General features: G+C 40.5%; 1 protein-coding gene across 2 annotated transcripts; it reads right to left on the bottom strand.

Moving 5' to 3' along the window:
• Window positions 1-1,621: 1,621 nt before the first annotated feature.
• Window positions 1,622-27,577, bottom strand: TBC1D31 (TBC1 domain family member 31). Of its 2 annotated transcripts, XM_068672585.1 has the most exons (22): window positions 27,426-27,576; window positions 24,420-24,566; window positions 23,874-23,989; window positions 21,790-21,968; window positions 17,854-18,005; window positions 17,273-17,432; window positions 16,813-17,013; window positions 15,433-15,609; window positions 14,539-14,618; window positions 14,290-14,436; window positions 13,874-14,007; window positions 12,766-12,899; window positions 11,972-12,151; window positions 10,744-10,976; window positions 10,036-10,188; window positions 8,837-8,972; window positions 7,909-8,001; window positions 6,134-6,274; window positions 4,928-5,122; window positions 4,352-4,502; window positions 2,707-2,823; window positions 1,622-2,008 (listed from the first exon to the last, which is right to left on the bottom strand). In XM_068672585.1, the coding sequence occupies exons 1-22, from the start codon at window positions 27,500-27,502 to the stop codon at window positions 1,866-1,868; spliced, it is 3,246 nt and encodes a 1,081-aa protein (XP_068528686.1). In that variant the 5' UTR covers window positions 27,503-27,576; the 3' UTR covers window positions 1,622-1,865. The 2 variants fall into 2 exon arrangements, with proteins under 2 accessions (XP_068528686.1, XP_068528687.1); XM_068672586.1 differs by lacking the exons at window positions 1,622-2,008; window positions 2,707-2,823; window positions 4,352-4,502 and having other exon boundaries at window positions 4,957-5,118; window positions 27,426-27,577.
• Window positions 27,578-27,617: the final 40 nt, after the last annotated feature.

Genomic DNA, 27,617 nt, shown 5'->3' with positions numbered 1-27,617 from the left:
CTTCTGGTGCTGGGGGCCCCAGACCAGGACTCGGGGCTCCATGTGGGGCCTCACAAGGGCAGAGCAGAGGGGCACAATCCCCTCCCTCCCCTGCTGCCACCCCTCTGGTGATGCAGCCCAGGACGCAGTTGGCCTCCTGGGCTGCAAGCACGCACTGCTGGCTCGTGTCGAGCCTTTAGTCCACCAGAAATCCCAAGTCCTTGTCTGCAGGGCTGCTCTCAGTGGGTTCTCCCATATCATTGATGAAGATATTGAAAAGCACCGGTCCCAAGACAGACCCCTGAGGGACACCGCTTGTCACTGGCCTCCACCTGGACGTAGAACCATTGACCACTAATAAACTAGAATCACAGAACCATTAAGGTTAGAAAAGCCCTCCAAGATCACCTGGTCCAACCATCCCCCTACCCCCAATGTCACCCACTAAGCCATGTCCCCAAGCACCACGTCCAACCTTTCGTTGAACAGCCCGGGGATGGTGACCCCACCACCTCCCTGGGCAACCCGTTCCAATAACGCACAACTGCAACATCTTTTACAAACCATAATTGTGTACACATATGGCCCAAGGTGCTAGCCAAAAATCTGTTTTTCTTTTTTTTTTCCCTCTTAAATATAGAAATAATCACATGTAAACTCAAAGACAATTGCAGTTGTCAAAAGAGACAGTTTTTGCATCTACTCATTCTGCAACCCAAAGATCTTTGTTTGCTGTTTTTCTTCAAAAAACAGTGCTGCTACCCTTTCCCCGAGCTCCACTGAGGATCTTTGATGAGTTTTCCAAGAATTTTGGTGCCTGCTAATGTGACTATGGGTCTAGACACAGAGTATGTTAATTTAATAAGTAAGTACCTCTGGCATTTACATCTTCACGGAATTTAATGTGAAATTGGGAGGCTGCCATCTGCCTCAGGTGACGAAGAGGAGCTGTTCAGTGGTATTGCCCAAGCCTGCCTTCCGTGTATGCTTGGCACTCACAGGGAGCCCTTCTCTGATACTGCTGCCCCAAAGAGTGTCATCAAAACCCCAGGGGAAGCAGAACACCTAGGCAAGAGGTTTAGGGATTTTTCTTTGCATCCCAGCATCGTTTATCTATCAGTATCACATCTGGATTACACTGCTGCTTTGGAGCTTTTGAAAATGTGTGTTCTTATCTTGGAGCTCGAATGAATGGGGTACATAGAAAACTAAAAGGGATTTTCAGTGTATCTGGCTGAAAATGAACAAATTAAGTCCCAGGTCTTTGGGACATAATGTTGTACTCTTGGTTAAAAGCATCAGCCAGTGAAAATCAGCCTTGCAGCACCAAAAATCATTATTTTTATTTAGTTCCTCTCCCTTCTCTCAGGAAATGTGCTTTGCTAATAAATATGCATCTAATATATATGCTAATATACACACACATCTCCAGCAACTAGGATTCCACAGCCTCTCTGGGCCCTGCTTTCAGTGTTTGGCTCTCGCTCTCAAGTTTTTTTTTTTTTTTTCTAACTGCAAATATCCCTGCTGCAACTTGCAGAATGCACTTACACATCACTCACAGAAGCAGTATTTTCACAGTGGTTTGTTGCTTCAAGTCATGGCTTTGACCAGAGCCAATAAAGCACACAAATACTCCAAGTGTAATAACAATGGTAAAAAGTGAGTTTATTTTACAAGTAAAAATAGTATTATAATTAATGAGAAAATAACAAGGTTACAAACACTGCACATTTTTCTAGCTAGAATTTTATTTTTTATATAAAAATATTTCCAAAGGTCTTTAAAATAAACAACCTATGATCAATCTTAAATCACATTACACATAGTTAGGGTTTCAGTGATTGATAATTTAGAAGTACAGCTGAGGTCCCGAGCACATCATCTCAAGTTGTCCACTTTGTAGATGAGAGATGAGTTGGACGATGTCTAACTCGAGCCTGTGCAGTAAGCTTCTGTCTGAGCTGTCTGACTTCTGCCATCAGTTCCCGCTCTTGGCATGCCAGTTCTCGTCTTCTAACTGAAGACACTTAAACGCAAGAAACTCAGAATTAATATTGCAACTGTTTTCCGTAAATACCACAAATGTTTATGGGAAAAGAGGTAACTCCTGTAGAGAAACACTACATTTTATTAATGAATACTGTTGTATTTGAGACAGCCCTACAGCCTGTAAAAGCAAGGAACAGTTTTCTTCAAAGTGGTACCAGGGCAAACTATGTTTTGTTACAAAAAGGTCAGATGTTGATGGAGTGCTATGGCAGGTCCAAAGAAACATGTTTTTTGTTGTATGTGGAGTTTTATAGGTAAGATGCAAGGCTGTGCTTTCATTGGCTAGGACAGTCCTTGGGAAATTACTGAAGACTAGTTCTTGAGTATAACTCTCTGTAGGATTTTCATAAAAGACAGTTCTACACATGCCCAACATCCCCAAATCATACATAATTACGAAGACACAGGTAAAATTATCAGGTCAGAATAAGACTAAACTAGGCTGAGGTTTAAAATGACTAGTCTCATAACATGACATGCCTCAGGCACTTCCTACCTGTGCTATTCCTGGTGGTGATTTTTTTTAAGGTGTGAAGTGTAATACAACAATAAACTGGTTTACTATCCACTGATCACCTACATGACTAATAATGACTCTATCACCCACCTAGGTGTTCCAGTAATGCATATGAAGCTAAATGTGAGGGAAAGGAGGGCTCTAACTTAGAAACTTACCGTATGATGATGACTCTGATGCAGACAAATCATTCAAACACACGTTTCCAGACTTTGGCACCTGCTGGAATTCCACCCCTCTCCCTGTACGTCCAGCCTTTAAATCACGCAGTCTCTCTGTGAGAAATGGAGAGAAGGTGTCTTTGTAAACTCTAAGGGTTTGAATTCCTAGTCAATTTTTCTTGCTTGAGGTGAAACAGCTTTTCTGCAGGAAGCAAAACTGGAACACTCACTCCTACATGCCAAGTAGAATTTCCTCAGAATTTAAAGTCAACGTTTTCAGGATATGGGTCAAAGGCTTGCATCACTGCACTTCATTTGAACTAATGACAGTTCCACATGTGCTGTTTCTTCCTATATAATTAATCTTCTAACAAATGGGCCACTAAGTTCACGCAGAATATGTCTACTTGTACTTGCAGTTTTAGCAGGAGACACCCATTTTAATAACTTACAGTTGCAAATTACTCAATATTAAAACCATCAGGCAAATTAGGGCAAAGTTGGAAAAAACTTTGCCGAAAGCAATACTAATCATCCAGTCTTAATACTAATCACTAATCTTGTGTATGTGTGAGGAGATATAAGAGTAAGATATTTATCTGCAAACCCACCCAAATGCAGCATTTCAGAAGGATGTAGTGGCCAATCCTGGAAGGACACAAATACCTTTTTTTTTTTTCCTCTGTGAACAAACATTTGGCAAAGTCACTTGGTGGTAGTGTAAGTAAAGAAAATGTTATTTGACTGAGGATTTCTAAGGGATGAGAGTTTATGATTGGTTTAAGCTGACATAAGCCTGTGCTCCTACCAAAAATGCTGTTCCCATCGTTTCCTTTGCTCCCGGTCACAGCACTGCCTCTGTGCTGGTCTGGAGCTCAACACTCTGTGGTGCAAAGTTAGATCAGATGTGACTGAAGTTCTAGTCCTGGAAAATAAGGACTAACGTGCAGTTGGATAGGCAAGATGCTCTAGCCTGTTGTGTAGCCTAGGAATAACAGATCTGATACAAGAACACGTGTCAATAATAAAAAACAAAATAACACTGTTTATGAAATCACAGGGATCTGAAAAATCCTACCTTCTGAACGAAAGAATTATATTAGCATGAAGATAACATTATGGGAACAAAGGGAAGGAGATAAAATGGGAGAGTTTGTACTCCATCTTGTGTTCTGTAACTGTACAAAAACAGCCAGGGGAACTTAATTCTGCCAGCTCATCATATGACTGGAATTACAGTTAGGCTGGAACAGTACTGATCAGGTTGGAGGCAGGACTGATGTTCAGACGGTCTGAAAGATATAAATGCTTGATGAAAGACTCCCATATAACCTTTGGTGAAACTATTTTCATCCATATGGAAAATATCTATGCCTCTACCACAGGCACCCCAAGCAGCAGGTATCTTCTAGGCAACCAGAAAATTACAGACTAAGGTTTCCAATGTGATGAAAGATCAGTGCAAACTATCCTATGTTTTCTGCATAAGTCTGGCCTTATATATTGTTTACATGAAAGAATACTGCCAAAAACTGCTCATGTAAAGTACTTTATCTCTAACATTACATTCTTTGTTTGTACTCAGTTGATGAGTCCAGGCCTTCATGCCTGATACCCAGAACTGCATTTTCTCTAAACTCACCAAAACAGGCATCCTCTCTTTGCAGCTTTTCAGCCAAATTTAACGCATCGTTCATTTCGTCTTCTAAAAACTGCTTCCTGTGTTCATGTGCAGCAGCAGCAGCCTTCTGCTCTTCCTCCAGTTGTGCTTTTTTCTGTATAACTTCTTCCCACTGCGCAACAGAGATATTAAGTGCATCTTTGACAGATGTATTACAGGAAAAAGGCAACAAGCAAAACCATCTGGGTTATTACAGACTACACTTCATCCTTAAATAAGAAGCTATGTTATTACACCAAGTGAATGCTTCCTTTTCAAAAAGTTTCTCCTTCAAACACCTGGAGAAAGGTTAAGACTCTTGAGCTAGAGAAAAAATGAGAGAAACTTACACAATTAGGAATATGCTTTCCTAAACCTAAAATATCCTCATTAATTTGCTCTAGTGCTTCCAGAAACTCCTGGTTGAAAAATGTAAAGGAGTTGCCTAATAAACAGTTTTTATTCAATATCTTTCAGTTTTATGCTATATTATGTTATGGGCAAAAGACAGTTACATGTGTGCCAGTCCCCCTTTAGGAAAAGAAATAATGCAAATACCTTTTTTTCTTCTGCCTCCCTCAAGGCCTTCAGCAGTTCAGCTTCTTTTACCCTGTTGTCGTGAAGGAGCTTGGCTATCTCTTCGTAATGCTTCTCACGGTCCTTATCATCGTGCCTTAGTTTATGCAATGCCTGCAACCTCCAGTCGATCTCAATGCATTTCTGCTCTGCTTTGGCTAAATTTTCTTCAGCTACCTAAACAAAAAATCTTTCTTACCAGGAATCCACTTACTTTATTTCAAGTACACAGCCTTACATATAGATAAGGGAAGATATTTTGCTGTCAGACTGAAGTGTCCTGCAGTATCACTGTTAGATGTCCCTAGTAGGGGACTGCACCTGCAGTGCCACTCCCCCACTCATTACAGCAAGCTGCCTCATCTGACAGGGCTGTCTTCTGCTTCTTTTACATCCTTGACATTCTTTCTCTCACCCAGGGCCTTTTAAACGAGACATAAGCCCACTCCATGATTTTGGGGATTTTGCTTTCCTACCACGGATTACATTTCGTTTCCAGGTGCTCCTAACATAAGAGCGATACCTGAATGCCAATACTTCCACCCACATCCATCTGCTTCCAAAAATTGAAGGCTGTTTACAAAAATTCAGACCCATATGTTTATTTCTAGACAAAATATAAATGCAGATGCCAAGCATATGGGTAGTGGGTTAGCTGCAACTATTTTTCCAACTGTGCAGTTACAAGTTCTGAGCTTGAAAATCTGAACAATTCCTAATGTCAAGCAATACACATTCATTACTGTGATCAGGAAGACAGCTTCTACAGCTGAATTTCCTGCCAAGTACTATCAACTGAAAGTTCCTTTGTGGCTTACTTTTGTTTTATTATGGTTACAAATAAAACATGTTCCTTAACAGGAGGAACTTATACTGAAGAGCACTTCTGAGTCTTACATTCCTTTTAAGTTCTGGAAAACGAAGGAAAATTAATACTCATGGCAGTCCCAGAGAATCTCAGTGTTATATAGCTGCTTGGACACTTCAGTCAGACTTTTGAAAGCGTCCAAATTTTTAGCATGTCATCATGATCTATTAATACAGATAACTAGAAAATAGATTTCCTTCAAAATATTTTCAAGTTAGCCCAGACTAGCTAATTGCAATGGAAACGCCATTAAGTAGTACCACTTGTACCAGTTAACACACTAACTTCCCCAAATTCGTGTTAAAATCTAATAATTTTACCATCTGAGCTTTCTGTTTTTCTTCTCGATCCGTTTCTATCAATCGCTGAACAACGTGATCTTCAAGATCTGCCTTTCTTCGACTGGCATCTATCTCTTCTTTCATTTCCTGTGTGGAGCTCTCTTGATCTTTGATAAGATGCTGCCAAACACGCCAGCATAAGTTATTGTTGCTAAGCTGCTAACCCACTTCTGTAATTCTCTCTTTAAACATTTATTAAAACTTCATTAAACTAGTATTTGAATATATCCACGCATCTCATCCCACTGCATATCATAACCTACCATAACTGTTCAAGGAAGTGATGTTCCCTTGCTGTTTTACCCACTTGGAATTAAGCTAAGCCTGAGTCAGCACAGTGATCTCCCAGGTTTATGCTGATGTAATTCCATTCCATGGATTGCAATGGAACATGAAAGCAGAATTCAAACTTAAATCAATTAGATTAATCATGAAAACATTCTCCATTTTCATGGCATATCTTAGCCAAAACCTCAAAATGCTTCACAAATATTAATCATGCTCCATAGCACAGGGACTTAAAATAAACACATCTGCAGATTGAATGTAGAGATGATTTGTCAAAATAATACAAATCAGCATTAGATCTAGAAAGAGAATTTTAACTCTTAACAGCTTTTCTTCACATTCATTGGGGCACATCTACATTTTTCTGAAGAAGGCAAAATCCCCTCCCAGTCCCACTGGAATCCGCTGAGCTGCGTCAGCGGGGTACTGAAGCACAGGTAACATACACTGCCTCTCAACAGGCCTTCGAAGATTGAATGCAGACCCTTGCTGACAGCATAAAACGGTTCAGGGCATGGGCAGTGAAAGCCTGCCTGTACAGGCTCTTGTGGGCAGACATATATCCTTGGTTAGTTAAATAATTGGTGCCTTTCTAGCCTAAAGAGGCTAGAAAGTCACTGTAGAATTAATTCCCTTAACCAGCTCACTTTTCATGTACTGGAACACCAATGATCCTAGCCAGGTTTGTGTTCTGTAGCGACAGTGCAGCTGGCTGTGTATTTAACAAATAAATGCTAGAAGAAATTTAGCCCAGTTATGGTCAGCACAAATTATGAAAAGTCTATGGCCAAAAGCTTTAAAAAGTCAAACACACATTACTAAGTCTGACTGGCAGCCTTGTCAACCATTTTCATTAACTCATATTTAACTTATTTTTGAACAATATTTATCAAAATAAAAACCTTTAATGCTAAATAATGATCTTTTGGGATTACAACGTAAGGCATTTGAGAAAGGAACTGCACCTTCCCCACAAACCATCCACTCCTTTTTGCTTAATGATGTTGCTGGCAACGAGAATCTTTCATCCACTACATCAATCTGTTACACTGTTCCCTTCAGAAAATGGAGATATATCTGGATACCACAGATGAAAAGGTGGGAGTTTTGGGGATGAGGAACATGTTGTTATAGACTTTTTTTTCTTATTTACATGTTTCTCACTTCTCTTAGCCAGCTGAGTATACGGATAAAGCCTGCATCAACCACATGACGCCTCTGCTCAGAAGAAAAATAAAATGGGGAGGATATGGGCATTTTCTCCCAGTAAAATGGGTAAGCATGAGTACTACTACTGCTCTTATTATCAGAAGGTTTATTAAAAAAAAAAAAAAAAAGTATTAAAGCGGAAAAAAACCACCTGAATTTTTCCAGACATAGTCTGGTTGAATGAATACAACCAAATCTGAGAACTGCATAGGAAGAACCATTAAATATAAACATCTGTACAGTTGCCTAACTGTTACCTGTTCAAAAAGCTGTCTTTGTGATTCAAGCTCCATCTGTCGTACTTCTACATCTTGAACAGTGGCAGCTGTTTCTTGCTCTCTCATGGATGCCTTGAGGAGAAGAGAAACACATGAAAACAGTGCAAAAGAAAAAAATCTCCATTTAAAAAATAATATCAAGAAAAATATCCAAAACCAGAAGCAGCATCCTACTTCTAAGGTCTAGTTAACTTTCTGTTATATGACGAACAATGGAAAATACTGAAGATCAAAAGTGCAGGGCAAGATAGAGAAGAGGCACAGGAACAGTTTTGCGTCCAGTCACACATAAGGGAAATGTCAGGCTTGATCTAGCACTAATAATCTGCAAGATGTAGCTCCAAATTGAATAAAAAGTCTAAATCCTGTGGAGGACAGCAGAGATATGAAATTGGCTACCTGTGCAGAGCTGCAAAAAAAAATCTCACAGTTCCCTGACTCAGCAAAGTGTGGTGCTGAGCTGCAAGGAATGGCTCTGCAAAGACTCAGTTCATGCCCATGAGGTTCTAAAGCTCGTGCTCCACTCTCTGCGTCTGCATGATGTCGAGCTTGAGCTAGGAACCCTGCAGGAGCAGAGCCAGGCTTGGCCAAAGGCTGTTTCAGTGCCTCTCAATCAATGGCAGAGTTAATTTGCAGCCTGATTACAGCCCACAGACTACTGTTAATTGACTAGGCCTTTAAGGAGCTCATTACATTTTTCAACACTGTCAGTATACAATAAATCTGGCTTTTCCCAGGAGTTTTGCCAGTTACAATTGCCCTAAATTATGCACTTGTAACCTCATGTTAAATACACTTTTGGGGTCACAAATCACAGTATATCAACTGAAATTTTGGTTCTAAATTTTTTCTTAGTTATTTTTCTGAATAAACCTTCAAGAAAAGAATTGCTTGAGCAATACTCAGCTTTTCTAGCAATTTCATCATCAAGGCGTTTCAGTTCCATTTGGCGCTGATCTTGTTGGTATTTCAGAAAACGCCTTCTTGAAGCATCTAGAAATTGTAGTTCCTTTACTTTCAGTTCTCTTCTCACAGCAGCTAGTCTTCAAAGACAAAACAAACAGAAACATGGGAATTGTTATGACCTTTTATAAAAGGTCAGTAATAAAGAGCACAAGCTTGCACCACGGTTACCCAACAGTTACTAGGAGCTAATCTCTAACTTGTAAGGCTTAGGGAAGTTGCTCTCATTCTTGTCAACTGCCCAGTTTTCATTTACAAGATGAAATTAAATTCAGAGACACACAGACATCCTCTAATGGCAATCTCTCCCAATTAGGCTTTGAAGCCCTGTGCTCTGTTTCTGTTGTACGTTAATAAGCACTAGTTTAGTATTGTAATGATCCAGAGCTGGAAACTAGTCCTTAGAATAATTGCCAGTGTCCTGGTACCTCTTTCAGCACAAAATTAGTCCTATGTTTATTTGCAAAATATCAAACTCTTTCAAGGAACAAAACCACAAACTCAAGAATTACTTGGCAAAGAAAACCCCACTGCTTACTTTTTAAATAAAAACCTACATTGTAGACTACAGAAGTTTAAGACAAGTATTACTTTTAGTTGATCTAAAAACCTGTGGAGACATTGAAATTCTCTTAAACCTTCACAATTGCAAAACGTATGAACTGTGGAATGACTTTGGTACTACCTCAACTCTTTACTCAGCAAATGATAAATAAATTAGTCTTTTTTCTAAATCCACTAGACATACAAGAATGTGTACAGTATAGCATCAGTACTCTGAGACTGTAAAGGACTCTTGTATTTGCACTTAAAGTCTGTCCACAGTATAAACCTGAAGTCTCAGTGTGCAAATAGCAATTGACTGCCCACAAGTATTCACAATCTGGAGAGGCCAGAGAAAGGCTGGGAGCTGAGACAAAAATATGAAGTGTCCTGGCCTCTGATCTGCTGTATTCCCTTGAGTATGGCAGTAATACAACCAAGATCTCTTCATTCCCGCACCAAAATCTGACCCACCAGACCACGCTGCTTTCCCACATTTCAATTTATACAAATTAGTGGCCATTTCTCCTTTACTCATGGTTAAAAATGTAATAGCAGTATACTGTAGCCAGGCCCCTAATGTTTCTTATATTGTAATACCTTTGCCTCTGTTCTGCTAACTTCTTTTCTTCTTCCACAAGCATTTTTCGCCTTTGCTCTTCAGCTTCTCGAAGCAATTCCTGCTTTCGATACCAAGCTTCATCTTCTGCCTTCCGTTCCTGTGCTTTAGCTTCTAACTCATGCATTAATTGTCTAAATGGAAGGAGATCATATGTCCATATATCACACCAAATATCAAGCAATTACTTGGTTACTTTGAAATCAATAACTGAAACGTGATTCATGAGACTATGACATCCCCTTTGTGTACTGATAAAGAGTGAGAAAGATGGGAAAGATCAACAGTTCTGACTTGTACAGACAACAGGGCATTTCAGATGAGTGCAGACATCTTCTTCAGATTCTTAACAAAAAATTGTTTCTAAATGTCTCTTGAAATCATGGTTCCCACTGATTTCAATTTTGAGATTGGAATGGCCCTTCACAAAGTTGGACGTGACAGCATTAACAGTTTAGGTTCTTACTTCTAAGCTTTCAAGTTTGAGGATTGGCAGCCCAGTATTTAGACCACAAATTTAACTTAAACACATCAAGCCAAGTAACTGTTTGAATGTTAAAGTTATCTTCTCCATTTTTTAAAACATATTGCATCTCTATTCTCAAGCATACACAACGTAACAGAAAAAGGGAATTGTATCCACCTGTCCCTCCCAGTTTGACACTGTCTTCAACTTTCCCATTAAATACCTTTCTCTTAAGTATTCAATTTCATCCTGTCTGATCCTCTCCCATTCCTGAGATTGATAATCCACAATGAACTTGGGATATTTATTAAATACAGGGTACTGTCCTTTTGTAAGTGGTATGAAGTCATCAAGCACACGTTGTGGATGGATATCTGGTGGTGTAGCCTCCATAAAACGATAAGCTTCTTTAATCACAACGTTAATGTCCAGGTTGTTACGATGATGAAAGAAATACTGTAAGAGACATGCTTCCATTTACATTCTACAAAAGATTAAGCATGTTTTTAATATACTTATGTAGGAATAATTAGGTAAATTAGCAAGCTCTATATTCCAAACGTTGATTAAAAAAGTGATTAAGTTGGCCCTACCGATTAGTAAAGTATCGTGGGCTCAAGTGACTTGGCCCAAAAGTCTTCAATTTCTGGAAGTATACTGGGGTTCTTTTCCTTTCCTTCCAATGACAGTTGTGAAGAGATCTGGGAACCTTGCTGTGATGTAGGAGTGTCCAACTGCTCAAAAAGACACTCCTACCACTGGCAAGACCTCACTCAACTTTTAGTGTTTAAACATGAACCACAGAAGTTCCTCTTCTAGCAGGACTGTTCTTCCCATCAAAGATCTTCATCAAGAGAATCTTTCAGTTGGTATTGAAAGAATGTAGCAATAATATTATCTGATGTTTGTCAAACTGCTCACAAGCACATTTTCAAGGTGGAACCCTTTGTCTACAGAGATGTTTTTGTGTAAAAAAATCCTCCTCCTCCCTTGTAAAGCTAAACATCAGAAAACATTTTTAGCTTAGCATCAGAGAACATCAAATAATATTGCCTGACTTCATAAATCTGAAAGCAAAATAATGAAACAACATGACAGAATTACTGTCTTTTGTCTCCACGCACAGAAATCAATATTAGAACTCCGAATAAAAGGCAGAATTATTTTGTGGTTGATGAACCATTGCCATTTACTAAATAACTTTTAGTGGCATTAGAAAATTTATGAAAGCTTCTATAGATCTTGTTGCATGAAACTGCAGGAAATTGCTCAACGTTTTATTCATTTATTGTACATTTGTCAGGTACTAGATGACGTTGTTCAGAAATATAACAATACATTAATATGAAACTGAAACACCTCCTTCAAAACTCCTTAACGACAGTTAATGGTGTTTCACACTTCTCTGTAGCTACACCTTCAGGTGACTGACTTCAAAAGAACACATTTACCTCAAAATCCTGTCTTTGATTGCAGTGAAGCAGTGGAGCTCTGGAACATACAATATAGGCAACAACAATCATTAGGAAGTATGAAGGATGGTTAGAGAAGATATTATCAAAGACTTTGAGCCATTCTTCTCTTGTTAGAACCTCAGAGAACAGGGTTTCTAGAAGAGGCCAGGCATAAACCTGTATCATTTGGGAAATTTGAAAAAAAACAATCCATTAGTAGAATTTTACTATTCCTTTCACAGAAATAATATAAAAATTTATTGCCTTATACCAAGAGCCTATTTATTTATGAAAGAAATAGGAACTAAACCAGAATATTTGAAGATATGCTTTATTCCCCACTACAAACATTCAAAATGAATACGGGGTAAATATACATAATTTTCTTAATTCACTGGATGTGTTTAGCTTTGTGAAGCTAAAATCATCCTTGATGATAAACATGTATAATTATGGTTTTGACTTACAAAATTAATTAATCACACCTATGTTGAATTAAAAAAAAAGGAAAGTAAAAATACATTTACAATTTGGCCAGTAGAGTTTCAAGCACTATACACTTGAAAGGGAAGGATCTCTAAGAACTACAGTAGCATATACATGAGATTTATGACTATGCAAAAAGAAAAGTTGCAGGAAAGCAATGATACATTCTTTATACTCCTATATCATTCACTATTATTTAATGAAAACTCCTTCAATAAAAGAATTATGTCAAAATAAAACACTAGTGCCCTATCTATCATTCACTGCGATGACATTTCATATGCAAATGTAGGCTAGAATGTTACCTGTGAAGTCACGTTGTATTTTATAAAATGCTGAAGAAGTTCTTTGTCATGATGCGCTAAAATATTTTCCATCATACTAAGGACATTAACTGGAGGATTGGGAAAATACTCAAACCAGTGCTGACAAAAATTAACTAAAAAAGAAACAAAACAAAACACAATCCATTGTAATCCAAAGGGAAGACTCCTGACAACCTTAAGGTTTGTTTATAACGTCTGTGAATTTAAGAGGAAGTTTTAACTGAAGTCTTTTTAAGGCATTCCTATCTCTCCTACCATTTATTCCTAAACCATTTCCACAGTATGCTGCTCCTCCAGCTGCACTGGCATGAGTGTGTCAGCACGCTGTGAACCAGCTTGGGGAATTAATCTGGCTCAAAGATAAAATGAAACAAGTCTGTGTGCTGTGCGAATAGGTGGTTGGAAGCCGATGGGAATACTTAAGCCAGTTTTTCTGTCTCGTGGAACTAAAGCCTGGATCAAGTAATTTTTAACATACTGAGAATAATTTTGGTAAACTTGGGTACTTATTCACTAACAGCATGTGTTTGCAAAGTGTGTATGGATGCTTGGCAGCACATATCTTCTGTAGATTTAGAAGCAGCTGCAACAACTAATTTCAGTGTAGCGCACTTTAATTTAGTATGTTTCTTCAGAAGACAGCTACAGCTTTCAGCAAATGTCTAATTTTGAGGTACCACATGTGACAGCTAAACACAGTAAAACTTTAAAAGAGATCATTCCCCTTTGATTGGGATGGGCTTGACTTCTTTTCCCATAACTCAGATACAGATTTTAGTTATTAAATATGATGTGATTATGCAAGATACAGCCATTTTTATTGGTTAGACTTTACAAATGCTGTAAAACTGCTTGGTTTTGCTACAAGTACTGCAAAAGGACGTCTGACATCTTGTTTTGATTTAAAAACAGGTTTTGGTTTTAAATGTACAGTGCTATGTATTAATTCCTGGTAATACCTTTAAAAGAGAGTCTGGTAACAACTTAGGAAAGCACCTCATTCATTTCATCAGGAAAAACTCTTTTGCATGGGAAAGCTTAAACATGTTGCATCATCTATGACTTCTGAAAATCGTTGCTTACCTACCTACTACTGTAGCAACAACTTCAAAGCAGATCAGCTGGTTGTTCTGGAATAATTTTACAAATGGGAACGCTAGCAAAGGAATATAAGGCGTCTCACCAAAGATAGCAGACCAGTGAGCTAGAGCTGATAAGGTCCTGTATGTAAAGGCAAGAAAAGGTGTAGAAAACATTGGTCTCAAACAAATGCAGTTTAGAACTATCATACTATCATATAAAATGTATCATGTATCATATTATCATGCAAAATTCAAACTAGATGCAGGATTATACCGGCTACAAAAACAAAAATGCATCAGGGCATTACTATTTCATTTTAGACTTCTCCTTCTAGCTGATTCCAGCTACTGCATACGCTTCAGATCAATATATGAAGATATAAAGCTATAATATTTAAGTAAATATAAATATACATTTTACCTCTGTAAAACTCTCAGCAGTTTCCTGCTTTTGATCGGATACTCATTCTGAATATTCACAAACGCACTGTGGGTGCCCTTATCTATTAGGCTACTGAATGCTAAGTGGTTTTCAGGAAGTTGTAATAAGGAACGCCAAACAAACATCCTGTAATTAAAATGGAGACTTAGTCAAGCAGCTTCTCTTTCATAGGCCAGTAAACACACGCAAATTGATTTAGTGCAAGCATGAGCATGCACACAAACGTACCTGTATTTTGCTGGATATTCACCGTATCCTTTCAACAAGGCCTGTAAACGTTTCTTGTTTAATCCACCTGGCAATTCATTCTACAAAATAGGGAATCAATGATAAATTTAAGGATTTCTTGTTCTTTAGCTTTCCTTGCACAGTAGCTAAATAGTGGAGTTCTTAGCATAATATTAAAGAAAAACTGTAATGTGTACAGCTACATTATCCTAGGTATTTCAACAACAAAGGTAATTCAATGGATCATTCATTTTCTGCTGAAATCAAACAGCTGACATTGATTTCCAGCAAAAGCAGACAGACCCTGACTGATGAAACTATACATAAATAATGGGTATGGTCAAACAAAGAATATTTACATAAGGAATGGATTACGTTCTGATGAATGTCAGAGGAGAAAAAATATATTTGTGTGTATATATATATATATATATATATGCATATATGACTATATATATGAGACTCAAGATAAAGACATAAAGAGAAGGCAGCACAATGATGAGGGAAGGGAAACAAATGTACCGATAACGCATCATCTGAACAATTCCAAAGAATGAAATAGCTTCTAGGCAGACATCTTAGAAGTGCAGTTTGCTAGCAGGGAAGCAGATCAGATCTGGCAAGTAAGCAAATGTGTCACAAGTTCCTTGAACAACTTCAGAGGTACCCAAACCTGACTGGAGGAATGGCAGCTCTGGCAGTGTCACATAATACAGGCTGAACAGTGAGCACAAATGGTGTAAAACTCCCTTAACTCTACTCAAACATCCAAGTGAATCAGTGCCTGAACTTATTCTCTAAAGTAAATGGCTTTTTTTTTTTTTTTTTTTTAATTTTGCAATGAAATTTAAATGCTGCAGTCTGGAGAACAAAACATTTGCAATTTCTTCCTACCTCTTTATTTTCAAGCGATGTGTTTGCTTGCACTTTCAGCAGTCTCGTTTGAATTTTGTTTCCTTTGGATTTCCAAGGCCGCCCTGACCTTCCTGAAGTCACTTTCATCGTCAGCTTATTTGCCTCTGACTTGCACTTGGGCCAATCCTCCACTACTTTGAACTGGGGTGGTGGAGGCTAATATTAAGCGAAAATACCTTGGTTAACATTTTGCAAGACCGAATAAATCACACTATAATTTGATGCTAACTATTTTATATGCTATATCCTTCAGCTTGATGGCCGTACCATGAAGAAGAGAGCCACAGCTATAACAGAAACAAATATATATGGTCTGTATATTCCTGAATATATATGCCAGTGAATTAAGCTGCTGTAATAAACTAGCAAGAAGTACTGTGAAAATGAGCTTTTAAACATCAAACATCATGCTATTTCCTTGTTTAAACACTAAAATACAATTGGGATAGCATAAATGTATACCAGGTAGCATTCTGGTTATTTATTTTAGTACGTTTCTCACTGTTACTAAAATACTTTGCATTTCTATAGCACCTGTTAGAAGGCACACAAAAGACCTTTATGAACTTAAATTAATCATCAGTGTCAGGTAGGCATTAATTCAATTTTGGAGATTGGGAAAGCAAGGAACAAAGTGGATATCCCAGTTCATGTCAACCCGGCAGCAAAAGTGCAAATGGAATGCATGTGTGACATCTTTACACATCCTTCCTCAGCTCCAACTCCTTCATTATCCAAAGCTGGTTACTGTTTACTTCAAAGACGTGGTGATTAAAGATACATGGAATTCTGGATTTAGAAACCTGACTCCCATTAATAAATTACTTTAATAAAATAAGAGCTAGTATTTAGAATGTTTGTTATTTAGGAAGGATTAGGAGTATGATTGTGCCATAATGATGGATGCCGGTATCCAATAACACAGCAAGAAGAACAAAATCACAGTAACAAAAAGACCATTCATGCCTGCAGTTTAAGGGAGCATTAGTTGCAAGGCATTTCCTGGTAGGAAATGGAACAGAAGCAGCACAGTTGTGTTGTTTCTATCTCCCCCCAAAGTCATTACAAAGTAAAATCAGTCCATACAAATCACTGTAGAAAGAAACGCCATCTCCCCCTCCTCCCAAAACCAGAAACACAATGATGCACTTTGAAAACACCACGTTACCTGACCGGCTGGAATAACAATGCAGGGAACCCAACAAACCACTTTTTCTCTATTTGTAGTGTTAAAGATGACACTGCCACACTTCTAAGCCAATGATACATCAGCAAACTACTGCTGATACAAAAGTTACATGGACAAGTGTCACCTTTAATAGGATTTACTGCAGCTATGAGAAATGTGAAACACCGTACCTTATTTGCTTCCTGAGTCAAAGCTTGGACACTGTATAAATTGACACTACCATTTTCCATTACTGATGCAATATACCGTCCGTTGGGGCTAATTGCTGCCGTGCTAACTCCCTCTTCGTGACTCCCAATGGCAAAAAGCAGTTTGCATGTTTCTATATTGATAAATCTCATCATATTATCTTGACTTAATACTCCAAGGACCTGTAAGTTAAAAGGATTCATCAGTAATGCCGTCACTGTAAAACAAAGAGGGATACCAAAGGAATACCAAATTAAGGACTGACCTTCCATTAAACTATAAGAGCAACTGAACAAGCATTCAGCAAAATAGCTTTCCTCTTCCATGCTATGGGCCCATCTCCCCACTGTCCTCAAAAAGCTCTGAAAGTACTTGTGCTGAATCAATTAACCAAATATCCCCTCTCAAGTTTTTTTTATTATTATTATTTTAAAAACTGACCTGATTGGAGCCCCCGTCAAAACTGTCCGGGAGGAATTCCAGATGGCGAACAGCTCGTACTTTTGTAGGCATCTGGATTATTTTTATCAGCTGCTTTGATTCTAAACACCACAAGTGCAGATGATTTGATTTTCCACCAGCTACAAAAATCCGGCCATCCCTGGATCACAGGGGAGGCAAAGTTTCTCAGTATTCATCAGAAAATTAGAATTTAAGCTAGCTACAGAGACACAGATCATGCATTTCTTTCTATGCCCTCAAATCACTTGGGAATCTGTCATTATTCCTGCCTTACTCTCCTGAAAGAGCAAAATAGCTCCTAAATAATAAAATTGCTTTTGTAATAGATGAACTTTATTTCAGTGGTCATTAAATTAAATTACTTTATTTCAACTACTATGGGACTATAATAAAAATGGCTATTGATCCTTGCTGCAAGCGTCAGACGTGGCAGACTTCAAAAGCTTACCATAGCATATAGCTCAATGCTTCCACAAAACATGACAAATAAGATAAGAAAAGCTGTTTTAAAATTACAGTTTTCGGGGTTTGCCTTTAGAGTGTTTAAAATAGCAATTTACCTGGTAACTGCAAAGACTTTATACAGTAATGTAGAGCCTTCTACTGGAGTTGGCAACTGGTATTTACAGTGCAGAGTATCAAATTCCCATGCAAAAACAGAATTATCTTTGAAACAGCTGAGGATGGTGTTACTCAGTGGAAGGAAAAACACCTGAAAGAATATGAAGAAGGAAAAAATGGAATGGCATTGTCAAGGAAGTACGCTTTGCATTGGACCAAAGTGAATGGCAGAATAAAACAGAGCAAGAAAGCATGACAGTACGGATATTTTGGTAACTGTGTAATGCAGCTGCAATGTGAGGCTTTGATCCCACAAACAGTGGGATCCTTTCTCCTGTAACAGACACGTCTGGCATGCTCTCCCTTGCACTGGTTCAGAACTTGTCATACCCTTTGCCGAGCCAGTTTAACTCACCAAAATGACACAAATCTTTACCTGGGTTATTTTCGTGACTGTCTTACGGAGGGTCCTGATGAATGTCACAGAGAGTATAATATAGATGCTGGGAGAATGCACCCAGCAGTAGCAAAGGATGGGAGCCAGGAACCAGAACTGCTCACTGAGCACTGGAGGGTTTTGCAGAGCTTGCTGCATCTTCTACAAACTAACTCAGCTTTCAACAGCCTGCAAATGCAGTCTGCGAAGCACTTATCTGCAGACTTAAGCTCCTAAATTTTACATACAATTGTTAAATGTTAGAAACACTGTAAAAAATTTAGCAGTGCGTTCTGCAACTATAAAATGCAGAGTTTGCCATGAAAGAAAATAAAATCAAAAAGCTTGTAAATATATTTTTATTATTATTCTGAGCAGGTGTATTGCTTGTGTGTAATTCCTTTTGATTAAACAAAATGGATTTTTTACATGCTGGGATGTTATCAGATACATTTTTGCTGAATGACAAACTACTGGCCTAAACAGAGGTTCTGCTTTAGCAGCAGCATGTGCAGCTTCAGCCAAATCCCTACAGCTATAATTTTGAAGGTTAAATTCCAAGTGGTTTTGGCTATTTGATCAAGGGACTGAGTACCTGAAGAGTTCACTAGCTGAGATTTGCAGTCAGTGCCAAGAAATTCAGAGTTTTGGTCTGAATGGTTTCTCTGGGCCTTGAGCTCTGGCTACATGGGACAGGATTCACGTTGCTGAATGTCAGTGACCGAAAGTTGGATGCTCAGCCCAATTCAGTCACTTGACAGTGAGCAGAAGTTACCTGTGAGGAAAAAGGCTCCTCACCTACCATGGTAATTTCTGTTCAGACAGACCGAGCTGCCCCTTCTCCCTCAGGGACTGAGGAAGCCTAGACAATGAAATGAGAGTAAATGCCTATCGTGCAGACTGATGAAGATAAGCCACGTGATTTCCACCTTTTCTTTATCATCAGAAAAGTCTGTTGCTCCTTCCAACAGTAAATGAAGCCCTAGGAAGGGTTTAAAGTTGCTATTTAAGTTCTGGCAAGCTGGAGTAATGAGCAGTTCCTCATTTTCTGCTTTGTCCTAGAAAAATACCACAAGCTGGTCACACGCAGCTGTTCAATGAGCAGCGACGCTCTGAAAATGGTCATTACAGATGTTTTTTCTTTAGCTCTTCTTCCTCATTTGTCTTTTTTTCCACCTGCCATTCTTAGAGCGTGCAACTCAGCCTCTGTCATTTTAACGTAGCTTTGTCCCATACCAAATAAACAGAAAGTGTGTTTTGGATTGCAAACTGGGATTAAATAAAAGGGTTCCACAAAGAACTCTACAGATTGGTGTGAAATTAACTAGCAAGCAGGAGTCCAACTTTGGACAATGAGCGTCATGGCTGTGTCTAATAATAAATCTGATCTTTAATAAAGCACTTATCTGTATATCTGGAATCACGACATAGGAGTAAACATCATTATCTCTATTCCAAAATGAAATCCAGATAAAACGGATTACTTGCATGAAGTCCTATCTCAGAAATGGCGGAGCCAAACCAAAATTGCAGACTCCTGCTTCCCAAACAGTGATTTATTCACCCAACCGCAGTCACTACTGTTTGGATTTAAAAGTTTGTTTCTGCATTGTAACATCCTGATCCTACCAAATTCCAAGAGTCATTCATCAGTGAGAAGCCCCTGCATGTAGCCTATGCAAAGAAAGATGAACAGCAGAAAAATCACAGAAAGGTTTGGGTTGGAAAGGACCTTAATGTTCATTGGGTTCCAGCCCCTGCCCTGGGCAGGGACACCTCCCACCAGCGCAGGTTGCCCAAAGTCCCATCCAGCCTGGCCTTGAACACCTCCAGGGATGGGGCACCCACAGCTTCTCTGGGCAGCCCATGCCAGGGCCTCACCACCCTCTGAGTGAAGAATTTCTTCCAAATATATAACCTAAATCGACCCTCTTTCAGTTTAAAACCCCGACCCTTTGTTTTATCACAACATACCCTTGTAAAAAGTTTCTCTCCATCTTTCTTGTCAGCCTCCTTTACAAACTGAAAGGCTGTAATAATAAACATCTTGTAAACTAAAGCAATGCAGCCTGCTTTGGAGGGAAGACCTGGTAATTATTTTTGTGATGTGCACTTAAGAGCAGCTTTAATAAAGCAACTAAAAACGTATACATGATCTCCCCCACTAATTGGCAGGTGACTATTTCAGGCTGGCAAAATTCCTGCCTGCCCTAGTACACGGTGAAAGCACACAAATGAGGCTCCTTGTTCCGTACAGAATCAGCACAGCTGTTCAGTGACCGGTCTGATGAGAACTTTGGTTTGAAGTGGTACGTGTGAGACTACTCACTGTAGGGCAGCACGTGTGTAAGCAATGCTCAGGCACTGCCGTGGTGCTTTCTGCAGTACAAATGCCCAAATCTGACGTTTGGTGGCGCAAGCAGCCCTATTTAAAGCAGCAGAACACGATGGGAGACCTATTTAAACCACTCCCCAACACAAAAGTACTCTTTCTCCTCCCCTGCGTTGTTCCAGTATTAGCGCACAGCAAAACAAACCAAAGAAACCACCAGGCTGAAATGCAGCAATTTTTTTTTTTTGCTGAGTTACTTCTCAGCGTGAACTACATTCAGTGCTTAGTATGCACAGGAGGAAGAGAGGCTTTGGAATAAGCAGCTGAATGGGATAGGTGGTGGTGACTAAGTTACCATCATCACCCCCAAACTGTTTTTTGAACAACACCTTTTGAATCACAAATTCATTCAGGTTGGAACTGATCTCCGAAGGTCATCTGAGCCCATCCCCAGGTCAAAGAAAGGCCAAATTCCAGGTTAGATTGGGTTGGTCACAGTCACAGCTGACCAAGTTCTGAGGAAAGATCCTGATCGGTTCCTTTCATGTTCCCAGCAGCTCTCTGCAACTGCTGACCACCCACTGGTCTGGGTGACGTGACTGGCTAACAGTCAGGGAGGTACGCCCAAGAACGCAGGAAGAATTCTGCTGAATTTTTAGAAGTATCACAGAGTCATAGAATATCCTGACTTGGAAGGGACCGACAGGGGTCATTGAGTCCAACCCCTGGCTCCACACAGGATGACCCAAAATCAACCCATGTGTCTGAGAGCATTGTCCAAACACTTCTTGAACTCCAGCAGGCTCAGTGCCGTGCCCACTGCCCTGGGCAGCCTGTCCCAGTGCCCAACCACCTCTGGGTGCAGAACCTTTCCCTAACCCCCAGCCTGACCCTCCCCTGTCCCAGCTCCATGCCGTTCCCTCGGGTCCTGTCGCTGTCCCCAGAGAGCAGAGCTCAGCGCCTGCCCCTCCGCTCCCCTCGTGAGGGAGCTGCAGGCCGCCATGAGGCCTCCCCTCAGCCTGCTCTGCTCTGGGCTGAGCAAACGAAGGGACCTCAGCCCCTCCTCATACATCATGCCCTCTGTTTTCAAGTACTGTGACTTTAGCATGTGGTATTACTCCTGCTGAGGTATGCTTGCTTGCCCTTTAGCAGTTGCTCTTTACTCACTTTCTGTATACCCACAGAATGACGAACGTTCAGCTTTCTTTTCCTTTGAAAGGTGTCCAAGTCCCAGAGCTGCGCTGTATCAGTGGAGGTAGTGATGGCATACCTGCCTGAGCCATTGACCGAGATGGAAGACACTGAAGAATCATGTCCTCTCATCCAGCTAACAAGCTCCTTGGTTTCTGCAGGAGTTGATGGGAAAATAAATAAAGAAATAAAAGATATGAAAGGCAAAGTGCAATTAATATTATACTCTTCATTGCCAGCACTACGCTGTGAAAGAGACTTTTAAACACACCTGGTATATGACCATTTACCATCACAATCCAACAAACAAGAAACAAACATATCAGTATTCATATTATTATTACACCTCAGATAAACATAACCTCTTCATCTCTAAATAACAGGCTTAAGTAACAGATTTCATAAATTATTCTCAGTTCTACGGAGATATCCAACCTGCACAGGCTTGTTTAATTTAGGCTAACAATCAATCGCAAGAAATCAAGAATGTTAAGATCAGGTGAATTCAGCATGCCTCGTGGGCAGATTATCTGATGTGAACACTGGCAGAAATATCTAGAAGTTGAATATTCAGAAGGCTGAACGTTCTAGTTAGAGTTCTTCACTTGTTTTGACTTGTGGCCGATCCATGTGAATGATTACGCAGCTATTTACAGGTGCAAGGAAAAAAGGTTTAATGACAATGGGCAATGCCTGTAGAGAAGTACAGTCAGAAAGCAACATCTCATTAACTCTTTTAGAGTCCAAAACATTTTTTTGCTGTGCTCTGCATGCTGAGGAAATAGCTCTCTGACTACACTGTCTCCCACTGGTGACTGCGTGACCACTAATCCTTCCTCAGCAGCTAAACTGCAGTTGTGGCAATCAGACTACGTACACGGGGCAGTCTGCCTGCCTGCCCGCGGGGTGGTTCTGGCTGACCAACTGCTACGGCATCGAGGGTGGGAAGTGGCTGTAACGCAGCTTGTAAAGCCTAACAGCCAAACTTTCTGTTGGCTTACAGAGAATTGAGTGTTTAAAGCAGTTGTCACACAGAAGGATGACAAGGGATTACAGAGAAGGGCTTCTGAAGCAGGGGATGGAGCCCACTGACTATTATAGAACACACCTCTAAGGGTAGCTCACCCGACGCTGACTTATGTGAAGATCACTTACATTTTAAAACATTCTTCAGTATGACTTGGTATCTGGAAACTGAGCCATAAAAACATGCAGGTTTATGGGATAATTAACAATATTTCTTTAAACGCATCCAAAAACTATGGTTGGTCTTACCATGGTTGAAAGGAAAAGCTGGTAGGATTTCAAGGCCTTATCTCCTATTCTTATTTTGGGAAAACATTGTTACTTTAAAAACTGCACTAATAATATCAGACTGGAACTGCTCAAATTGCAGGTAAGTGACTCCTATGGCTTTTTAAAAAGACTTAAATCCAGATATGAGACATTACAGCTACAATTTCGACAGGTTAAGTTAGGAAGAATGAATTGTCAATGCCCTTCACCATTTAACTTCTAACCAAGTCAGAGGCACACAGCTAGCCTGTGAAGTTAATTTTTGATATTGTTTTTGAGTAACAATACAGATCTGTTGGCGTTCTCGATACAACTGACAATTCTTTTAGTATATAATCTTGTTTACATATTTTACTGTAAACATAATTTACAACTGTTTCAGTTGCAAACTGACATTGTTGACTGATTTTGCTTTGATTTTATCTAGAATACCTTGTTCTAAAAATATGTATATATGTAGATTTGTGTTAAAAAAGTAAAATATATAATCCTGATCCTGTGCCAGCCTTCAGCTAAACAGATGCCTGTGTGACTCAGTAGGAAAAGGAAGCTCTGACAAAGTGAAGGGCTTATTTACCCCTGGGACCATAACCCATACAGGCCTCACAGGTCTCAACTTGTGTCTTTTTTTGTTTTCTGGGTGGTGGTGGTGGTGAGAACACAAGGTATGAGATGCATAAAAGACTTCAATTGATTTACAAAAAATTGAGATTGAAACTAAAATTATAAAGGCTTTCATAACTATTCAGATAATAAACCTTTACCTGTATCGAAACACTTAATAGAATAGTCTGCCAAAGCCACCAGGAATTCCGTCTTTCTGCGAAGATTAAATGCCAAAGCAGTGCACGCCTGCATTGTTCGCTGAACGAGGTTGAACCTATTTAAAAACACACGGCCTCACTGTGTTAGCAAACTTGGGGTCATTCTGTCAAGTGAAGTAATGGCTTAAACAGTTTCAACTTATTTCACCAAGAAATAAATTAACTCAAAGGAAGGGAGCAAAGAAACCATATCTACTTACAATAAATACAACAATCACTGCTAATACTGTAAAACTTAGTAGTGTAAAATTGAAAAGACATTAATGTACTCCTACAAAATGACAATCTTTTTTAAGTCTTTAATCACTGAAGATCTCTGAAACTGCTGGTTGTTCAGTTTACAGTTACAACCCTCTTATCTTTTCAGAACAGCTACACTAATAAAATAGTACACAGGTAACTGTGGCACAGTGGCAGGCAGGTTCCATGTCCCTGAGTGATACAGACAGCAGGATAATTACGATGTCCTGATATAAATCTTCTTACCTGTTCCCCTTCAGGTCAAAAACATATATGTTCCCTTGGTGGTCTCCAGCAAGGAGGGAGTCCCCAGAACTGTCAAACGCCACATTCAGGAACCGTATTGTCTTTGAAGGAGATCCTGGGGCAGTGTGAGTTATGTTCACTATAACTCTGTGAAGAAAGCAAGCAAAAACAACCTTGTTTAGAATTGTCTTATAAACATGCATTTTTCCTAAGACCTAGAATTTACAGATTCCTAGATTATCATTTTAGAATTCTAATCATTCATAGCGTTCTATGAGAAATCTTCCATAAAAAAACACATTCCTAATACAAAAATATACTAAACAGAGGAAGTCATTCACTACGTTGGAAGGTAAGTTATAATCAGGAGATGTTAAAGAAAGCAGGCAGGGGGAAATTCACCATTCACAGTCTTTTTGTGTGGCTCCCAGTTAACTGATTTTCATTCATATTATTGAGTGACAGTAACTCGTATACTGGTCTATCATCTCCTGAACTATCTGAAAACCCAGTTCAGTGCTCAGCAAGGAACCTGCCTCTTAGTTGTCACTGTAAAGGAACATGCTAGAGAAAACTGTAAGGCTGTGAATTACTGAGAAAAAAAAAACAAAACACAAACGACAGCAATTTTGATTAGATGTAGAGAAGTTGGGAAATAAGGGAATCCATTTTAATACTATTCCTTCCCAGAGTCTTCACAAGCATGAGGCAAGCCATTTTTATCATTGTTCATCTGAGATATTACAGAGCAGAAGCTCCTGCTTTCTCACATTCTCTCCTTGCCTCATGCTGTTAGCATAAAACGAAGCCAGGTGCAGAACAGAACCTCGTGTGCAGAATAGGCCAGAACTGGATGGTTTTTCCAGGAAGCAGCACAGGAAGATTTGGGAGGTGTGCTGCCCTTGGATTTCTTGGATAATTCTGGGAAAAACAATTGTTTTGGGAGGTGGATTGGGGACTGCAGGGCCCTTACAGAACACTGTGGCAGTGGCAGTGTAAGATCCTGGTGTCAGAAGAGTAGAAAATGTGAGCCAGAGCCTGCACACAACTGCTGGTGTTTGTACAAAGTGCGAGGGAACCCCAGGAGGGCCATGCAGCTATCGTACAGGCTGGAGATAAAACTCGTTGTACTTTGCCTTGCTATGCCCATTCCTTTCTGGGATAAAGGGGAAGGGCCATAAAACTGAAATTAGAAAGATAATAAGCTATTTCAATTAAGAGTTTGTGATAAATTAGTGTCTTTAATGTCATAAAAATAGAAAGTGTGACTTCCGATTCTAAAGCACCCTGAAGTGACTTATCAAAGTAGTTACAGCATTTCCCAGGCCTTCTTCAACACCATTTGCTGCCTTTCAAAAGTTCCCTTGCTACCAATTTAACCTAGGAGAATAAAGGGATCAGTTCATGGAGCTGCACTCAGATTTCCCATGCCAAACACCACACAGGTACCCAAAAGTAGCATTCTTCATTTTGGGCCAGACAGTGTTCACATACTTTTTAATTAAAATCTTGTGGGAATTTGCCCTTGGTATTTAAGACCATTAAAAATAAAAACAAACAGAAAACAAATTCAGGACAGTTCTGACATTTACAAGCTCCAAATAAGCTATTTGGAGCATATGAGTTCAGGTAAAATAAGCTATTTCAGCATGTGTAACAGCTGCACCATTAGAGATGTTCAGCCTTTGGAATAAATTATTTGTAACCCTCACATCTAATCCTATCTCTGAGGGCAGCACCTCAACACCTGTGTACTATTTAGCACTTCAGTGACGTACACAGTGACGTTCTCCATCTCTGATACGATCTGAAAGATCACATGGCCAACTACACACTTCACGCTCCTGGTTATACAGAGGATAAGGTGGAATCACAGAATCATTAGGGTTGGGAAAGCCCTCCAATGTCACCTGCTCCAACCACCCCCTGCCACCAATGTCACCACTGAGCCATGTCCCCAAGCACCACGTCCAACCTCTCCTTGAACACCCCCAGGGATGGGGACTCCACCACCTCCCTGGGCAACCCGTCCCAGTGCCTGACTGCTCTTTCTGAGCAGAAATGTCTCCTCATTTCCAGCCTGAACCTCCCCTGGCACAACTTGAGGCCATTCCCTCTGGTCCTATCACTGGTTACCTGTGAGCAGAGGCCGACCCCCAGCTCCCCACAGCTTCCTTTCAGGCAGTTGCAGAGAGCAATGAGGCCTCCCCTGAGCCTCCTCTTCCCCACACCAACCACCCCCAGCTCCCTCAGCCGCTCCTCACAGGACTTGTGCCCCAGGCCCTTCCCCAGCTTCGTAGCCCTGCTCTGGGCACGCTCCAGGGCCTCGATGTCCTTCTGGGACTGAGGGGCCCAGAGCTGAGCACAGAGCTGAGTCCAGGGGATGATCACCTCCCAGCTCCTGCTGGTGGCACACTTCCAGTACAAACCACGGTGTTGCTAAATCCCTCATTACCCAGGTGAGGCATCGCTCCCAGCGCCGTTACAGCGATACGCTGACAGGAGGAGCGCTGCGGTTACTTCTCCTGGTTTAATGTTGTAAGGTCTGAGGGGGGGAGCTGAGTGCTGGGTCACCCGAATGGCCCAGGAGGGTCACAAAATCAGGGAACAACTCAGGGGAAATTCAGGAGGGATTCAGGATAGCTCTGGAGGGATTTAGGGAGAATTCAGGAGGGATTTGGGGATAATTTAGGGAAAGCTTTGGGGGAATTTAAGAGGAAAAGGTCCCTCTGGGGGCCCCTCGGGCCGCCCACACCAGGCCTGGACGCTTGTAGCCCACCCCCTGTCCTCCTGCCTGCCTCCAAATCGCTTTAATTTAATTAAATTTTAATTTAATTTAATTTTAATTTAATTTAACTTAATTTAACTCAATTTAATTCGATTTAACTTCACTCCACCCCCCCACCACCCACCGGGGAGCTGCCCCACGGCCCTGCCCGCTGCCTGAGCCCTCCCCCCCACCCCCCCGTCCCCCTCAGCCGCCTCAGGGCTCCCAGCGGCCGTTACCCGCCGCCCGCCAACGGGCCGGGCCCGCGGCCCCACAGCGGGCCCTGGCTGCGGCCGCCCAGCTCCCGGCTCGGCATCCTCCGGGCTAAACGGCCGCCACAAAGGGGGAGGGGGGGGGGCCGCGCGAATGGTACGGCCCAACCCCGCTTTGTCCATAGGGGGAAATAGGAAACAGGGGGGAGTTAATCCCCC

The sequence above is a fragment of the Anas acuta genome, chromosome 2 (assembly GCF_963932015.1).
Source record: "Anas acuta chromosome 2, bAnaAcu1.1, whole genome shotgun sequence".
In the NCBI taxonomy this organism is placed as follows: Eukaryota; Metazoa; Chordata; class Aves; order Anseriformes; family Anatidae; genus Anas; species Anas acuta.
Note: the sequence above shows the minus strand (reverse complement) of the source record. Positions and strands in the feature narration are given on the sequence as shown.